This window comes from Cryptotermes secundus, unplaced genomic scaffold (assembly GCF_002891405.2).
Source record: "Cryptotermes secundus unplaced genomic scaffold, Csec_1.0 scaffold181, whole genome shotgun sequence".
Taxonomy (NCBI): domain Eukaryota; kingdom Metazoa; phylum Arthropoda; class Insecta; order Blattodea; family Kalotermitidae; genus Cryptotermes; species Cryptotermes secundus.
Genome location: NW_019723906.1, coordinates 3345042 through 3352429, shown reverse-complemented (window position 1 = coordinate 3352429; position 7388 = coordinate 3345042). Strand labels below are relative to the sequence as shown.

General features: G+C 37.9%; 1 protein-coding gene across 6 annotated transcripts in view; it reads right to left on the bottom strand.

Annotated features, from left to right (window-relative positions):
- The window catches only part of LOC111861937 (ankycorbin), a 47415-nt gene that overhangs the window by 18733 nt on the left and 21294 nt on the right, over positions 1-7388 (bottom strand). For all 6 annotated transcript variants that reach the window (XM_023846917.2, XM_033750514.1, XM_023846914.2 and 3 more), the window contains exons 11-12: positions 5898-6044; positions 1293-1412 (exon numbers count right to left, since the gene is read on the bottom strand). In XM_023846917.2, coding sequence (XP_023702685.1) covers positions 1293-1412; positions 5898-6044 — 267 coding nt within the window. The remainder of the gene's footprint in view (positions 1-1292; positions 1413-5897; positions 6045-7388) is intronic.

Below are 7388 nucleotides of genomic sequence, written 5' to 3'. Positions count from 1 at the left end.
TCTGGACATTTTCTCCTCGTGTCCTCCCTCAAACGCCTTAGAACATCGCGATAGAACTCTTTATTGACTGTCTGACCAGGAGGGATGAACTCCTCACGAACAATCCCGTTAAAATAAAAAAAACAGATCAACATGGACTTAATGTTGCTCTGGAATTGTCGAGCTTTTTTTTTGGCCAAGCTGAAGAAGGACTCTTCTATTGCGACGACTGCTGCTTACTTTCAGGTTCATAGCCATAAACCCAACTTTCGTCACCAGTGACAACCTTCGAAAGAAAGTTGGATCCTCTTGAAGCTGTTGCTGAAGTTCCCTGCAGACTTCCAAGCGATGCTGCTTCTGTTCATTTTGCAGCAGTTGTGGCACAAACTTCGCCACAATCCTCCTCATGTTCAGTTCCTCTAATAAAATTCGTTGACATATATCATAACTTAGTCGCAAGGTGTTACAGAGGTCTTGGAGGGTCCTTCTATGACCTTACAGAATCAGATCCCTAACTTTCACGACATTTTCTGGTGTTTTGCCCGTTGACGGCCGTCCCGAACGATTGTCATCATCAGTGAACGTTCAGCCATTTTTAAAATGCTTATACCAGTTGTAAGTTTGTGTCTGGCCTAAACTGTTTTCACCAAAAGCTTGCTTCAATATTTGGTGCATTTCTGCAGTGGTTTTCCCAAGTTTGAAACGAAACTTTATACAGACACACTGCTCTCTCAGGTCAGCCATCACAAAACCGCAAACTCACGGAAACACAACAATGGAAATACGTTCACCAACAATAAACCCAACCACTCAACTCGACGCCGCTTGCCACACTGATTCAAGAAGGATGTGTGAGGAGACACCCAGCAGTATTTCGATGTACTCATAACCATTCGCATGCAAAATTCAAATTTTGGTAACTTTTGGATTGCCCCACGTATATTCTTCTACAGTGCATGTTTCTTGACAAAATCCAAACAATGTAAGGATACAACAAAGAATTTAGTTAACCCATAGAAACAAGAAATCATTAAGGTAAGACAGCCTTTCACTGGAAAATATGACTCATCACCAAAACAGGATAAAAGAACCATTAGCCTAGGAGAAGTGACTAGTATGTCTTCATATTAATTTATTACTGTAGTTAATATTATAGCATTCCTATAAGCTTCTACTGGATATCTGGTAGTATGTTGGGTGCCGGAAGATTACAGATACAAAACGCAGCAAGTGAATTCCAGCATTATTAATTAATAATTTGTAACTAGGTACAAATGAACATTTTAACAAACATAAAAAATTTGTGTACTTACTACAAGATCACTAAACTCAATACTGCTATGGTCACTGTCACTTATCACTTGATCATCCGATTTAGTCTTCACAAAAGCCTGGTTATAAGTATTTCTGGGCAATGGAGGTTTTAAATTCGCCTGTAAAAAATCATTATTTAGAAACAGCATGTGTCTGACATTGTAAGTAACGCTCTTTCTTCACAAGTTCGCTCTCTTGCGCCCAATAATGGTACCAAGTAGATTTAATTGTGTTGAAATAAGTAACTGTTTTACTAAATTACCCTACATATCAAATGAAGAACATAAAGGATTTGGAAAACAGAACTGTTGGGTTTTTCTGTTTGGGAGAGAGGGTTTAACTGAAGAAGATTAAGGTGTCTTCCTCTAATACCGGGATGTAATTATCCTGCTTCCTCCTGCACCAAAAAAGATTATAATCCTCATAATTAGTATTGTATAAAAAATCCAGGAAAATTAGAAGGAACATGTACATAAAATAATTCCTGATAGATTCCCACGGCATTACTTACCCCGGGGACTTCCTACTGAAAGGTATCAAACTACACAATTTACTGTCTCATAAGTATATGAGGGGAGACCCAAAAATAACCGGAAACGACCTGTTGCGCGCGCATGCTTTGTAGTTACGAGTTGTGCTGCTAGGTGGTGTTAGCTGGGGGTCTCCCGCGACTGTTAGTGAGCTGGCGTCAGTCTGAGTTAAGTGGTTTGTCTGTGGTGCTCTGTTGTGTGCGTTCCTGTTTCAACCCTTTGGCGATTAGTGAGATGGCCGACCAGAAGGAACAAAGAGTGTGCGTGAAATTTTGCTTTCTGTTAGGGAAAACTGCACTTCACTCTTCAAGTCGCGGCAAACATTCACGCGGTTTTCTCTTTGGTCATCTCCGAGCAAGCGAGGAACAAATTTTGCAGACACCCGTCTCATGTGCAAACCTTCGGTTAAAATTCGCTGGACCGTGCTCCATGAGATGTTCGTTTCCTCAGAAAGTTGGTCAATGGTCTTTCGACGATCTTCATCAATTGCACGTTTGATTTTGGCAATGTTTTCGTCATTTCTTCCTGTCGAAGGACGCCCGGGGCGTGGCATGTCTTCTGTTGACATGTTGCCAGATTTGAAATGGGAAAACCACTCGTAGACCTGTGATTTCCCCAAAGCATCATCATTAAAGGCTTGCCGAAGCATCCCAACAGTCTCGGCTGCAGTTTTCCCTAACAGAAAGCAAAATTTCACGCACACTCTTTGTTCCTTCTGGTCGGCCATCTCACTAATCGCCAAAGGGTTGAAACAGGAACGCACACAACAGAGCACCACAGACAAACCACTTAACTCAGACTGACGCCAGCTCACTAACAGTCGCGGGAGACCCCCAGCTAACACCACCTAGCAGCACAACTCGTAACTACAAAGCATGCGCGCGCAACAGGTCATTTCCGGTTATTTTTGGGTCCCCCTTCGTATGGTTTAAAGAAATGTCACTTTCATCAGTAGAGCTTCTAGTGGAAAATTCTCCTTTTGATAGCTGTTATAATAAATGACATCAGAGAGACCACCCTTGTTTTTCCCCTACGTGTCCGAATTCTTAGCAGTTCACCAAGCAAATTTATTATAGACTATTTAATGTATTCTAAAAAACATGGAAAATAAAATGCATTGTGCAGGAAAAGTAATGTAGCTTTTGTATGAATATTAAGTACCTAGTATATNTGGGCTCGGCTTTGCGCAACATGTCACAATATGATAAATAAAGTGAAACGATTTTTAAAATTAAAGTACACAGTAGATTCATATCCAACGTCACACTGCCTACAATTTGTCTGGAACCCTGCAGCTGGTTACCCCCCAAGTAAGGAATTACCCCAACTACAAACAGAACCAACAGACACTTAAATACTGCGTTTGGTTGGCTATCGTGGCACTACACTGTACCATAATCAAAAACCCACACTGGAACAACACTCTGAAGGAACAATGAACATTCTAGCCTGTGTAATCAGTAGGGCCCAGATTTTTTGAAAATGCATATGCGCATATGCAAATGCATATTTTGAGGCTTTTTGGTCATTATTGCATATTCTAAACGTAAGAGCATATTTCTGCATATATGTTTGAAATTAAGGATAATTTCAATATTCTCTAACAAAATCGGTTTTGCCTGTGTTTTGGACATCCCTTACCAGTTGCTATTCTCAACTCTCTGAGTAACGGCACTTTTGCCACTTACAATACAAGGAGGTGTCTTGGCTATTTCCAAAGGGAAGGCGTGGGACTTTCCTGCATTCCACTGACCACCACAGCAGACAGTAGCATCAGAGGGTTGGTCTTGAGAAAAGCCTTTTCAGTTAATATGTTACTCTTTTCTTTAATAGTCTGCATCAAAAAAGTGTTCGTGTACTGAAAATGCCTAAAGAAATGTGCAGCAGTAGATATTTAAAAAATCAATTGGTTTCGGGTGATAGTGACTATTCAGCAGACAGTGTCGTCGTGTACTGTCAAGTTTGCGCAAAGGAAGTAAAATGTGAAAAGAAATTTCAACTTGAACAACACTCAAGAATGACTGCACATATTACCGCAAAGAAGGGGAAGAACAGCACACCACAACTACTTCTTACACAGGTCAAACCCAAGTCCTTTGTTAATACATTTTCAGCCGATCTTTGTAAGGCTTTAGTATGCAGAAACATTCCATGGAATAAATTATAGCAATCCAGTTCTGCAATCATGTCTGGATACTTCAAAAAATCCCAGACAAACCAACTCTTAGAAAAAAATATCTACCTTTGCTGTATGAATCTACTCAATCTGTTCTGACATTGGAGCGAACTGTGTCTGGATATTGGTAGATGAGACAACTGATTTATGTGGCCGATACATAACAAATTTCGTAGTTAGTAAGTTACATCCAGACGAACCCGACAAACCTCATCTTCTTGCTTGCAAACTACTAGAGAAAACCAACCATAGCACAATAGCAAGATTTGTAAATGATTCTCTGCAAGTACTATTGCCATCTGAAATTGAGAATTGTTGTAAGGTGCTTGTATTACTCACAGATGGAGCTTCCTATATGTTGAAAGCAGCAAAAGCCTTGCAAGTATTTTATCCACATCTTATACACGTAACCTGTTTAGCGTACGGATTACACCATATTGCAGAAAAAATACACGCAGTTTCCAGCTGTTAACGATTTAATTGCAAGTGGGAAAAAACTGTCTCTGAAAGCACCAGCTGTGTCCAGTTCTACAAAGATTGCCTACCTCAGGTTCCTGTGCCACCTGAACCTGTCCTAACTAGGTGGGGAACATGGTTATCCGCAATTTCATTTCATCAGGAGAATTTCAATCAAGTAAAAGAAGTGGTTAAAAAAGTTGAAGATGAGTATGCATGTGTCCATGAAGCAAAAGTGGTGTTTGGATGTGATATTGTTTATCAAGATGTGAATTTTATCCATGCACATTTTTCTACAGTTTCAAAAGCCATTGAGAGCTTAGAATCTTGTGGTGCACTCCTTCATGACTCACTTGAACTCGTTCACTGAATTCTGCTCCAGGCGAAATTGGAGAGAAGATTAAATGCAAGTTATAAATGGTGTTGAATTCGAACGCAGAACTAAAAAAGATTCAGTCAGTTAGTCAGTGCTTGAGTGGAATTAGGGTATCTTTGCCAGATGAATGTTCCGAACTTTCGGCGCCAGTGTATAAATACTGTCAAATCATGTCAGTTGATGTAGAAAGACCATTCTCAGCCTATAAACTCATTTTGACGGACAATAGATGAAGTTTGTCTCCAGAAATCAGTGAGAGACTTCTAGTTGCCTATTGTGATGCTACTTTCTGCAGTGAATGATACATGTAATAGGTGAGTCTGAATAAAGTGACCTGATTCTTAAGTGCATATTGTTTTATTTTTGGTGCATATTTTCCCGCTTTTTAACGAATAAAGATCCGGGTCCTAGTAATCAGGCTGGCTCCTTGCCTAGATCTGATGCCCCTGTGCATCCTCTTTTTGATCAGCTAGTGCTGCATCTCCAACACCTGGAGACTGAAACTCATGGCTTGGGCTGAAGTCTGCATACCTGCACAGCCCCCCACTTTCTATATGCTTTGGTTAGAGAATCTGACCAAGAATTTTGAAAATTTGGATGAAAAGGTAGGAGAAATTATTAAAAATTAATCTCTATTCTATTTTCTTTATTGTTCAATGTGTCCAGGGTTGTTCACCCATAAAGATAAATATTAAAACCAACCTCAAATTAAAATGTCATGACCTTGTACCTGGTGCCATTGAGCCACTTTGTAATTAGGCCATGTCTCAAGGTACAAATGTGAAACCAGATGGATAATTTAAGGAACTGTTACAGTAAGTGCAACTATTTTTTTTTTTTTGCTGTTTGCAAAAAAAAAAAAATCTTACACAGGATACAACCATAATTACTGAAAGTTTATGTTTGTTCTAATTTTGTGGTTTAACAATTCTGATAGATATTTTCCTCCTGCATGACTGAGAGTAGGAGAACACTGATCATTGGTCAAAGAATTTGAACTGAACATGAAATTGGAGTGCAGTACCACTCATGTAGTCTTGTTTTATTCTCTGAATGCTTCAAATACCTTTATTGATGAAGAGTCTTGTTCAGAGATCTGAGATATATTCCGAATTGTAGATGGAGTGCTTTCATTCTCCAACTCCAGTTTCAGCTGCTTTATTTTACATTCCAGCATCTTCTTCTGTATTTCTGACTCCCTTTCTATTGACTCCTAAACAAAATAGTAATTATTCTTGATGAAGAGTTTGGTACCATTATAGTATACCAAAGTGGAACAGTTTCCTCTACAACAAAATAACCACAAATATTCTTTATGGTTAAGGAACAATTAGGATTTAGAAAAGAATCATCCACTGAAATGGCAACGTATAATCTTCTAAATAATATATCGACTTCCCTAGACAAAAAGAATTATGTGGGTGGTTTATTTTGCGACTTACAAAAGGCTTTCAACTGTGTCAACCACAATGTACTCCTGGAAAAAATTAACTCTTATGGAATCTTGGGTACAGCACTCAAATTAATGACATCATACCTTGAAAATAAATATCAAAGAACAATTATGAAAGATATTAAACTTAGTAAAGTATTTTCAAAATGGGAGCAGGTCAAACATGGAGTTCCACACCACTCTATATTGGAACCACTATTATTTCTTATTTACATAAATGATTTCCCATTTTCCTTAAAGAAATTAGTTCAACCTATATTATTTGCGGATGACACAAGTATTATTACATCTAATTCGAGTCCTGAAGAATTTAGAAGTAATATTATTTCAGTTATTAATGAAACAGTGACGTGGTTTAATAGGAACTTTTTAACTCTAAATTGTGATAAAACAATTTCTTACAATTCTTCTTAAAAAAGCATAGAGAAATAGAAATTCAAATTACATCAACCAACTCATTAATTACTAACATCAATTGCACTAAATTCTGGGGAATAAATATTGATAGCACCCTGTCTTGGAAGAATCATATTACTGTGTTATCATTAAGATTAAATAAGGCCTGTTTTGCAATAAGGGCAATAAAGCCCTTTATGTCATTAGATTCAATAAAGATGATTTACTACTCTTATGTACATTCGATACTGAAGCATGGCATTATCTTTTGGGGTAGTGCCGNGACGTGGTTTAATAGGAACTTTTTAACTCTAAATTGTGATAAAACAATTTCTTACAATTCTTCTTAAAAAAGCATAGAGAAATAGAAATTCAAATTACATCAACCAACTCATTAATTACTAACATCAATTGCACTAAATTCTGGGGAATAAATATTGATAGCACCCTGTCTTGGAAGAATCATATTACTGTGTTATCATTAAGATTAAATAAGGCCTGTTTTGCAATAAGGGCAATAAAGCCCTTTATGTCATTAGATTCAATAAAGATGATTTACTACTCTTATGTACATTCGATACTGAAGCATGGCATTATCTTTTGGGGTAGTGCCGCCCTTAGTATGAGTATCTTTAAAATTCAAAAAAGAATCATAAGAGTTATGTCTGGTTCGGGCAATTTGATTCATGTCGGGATTTGTTCAAAAAA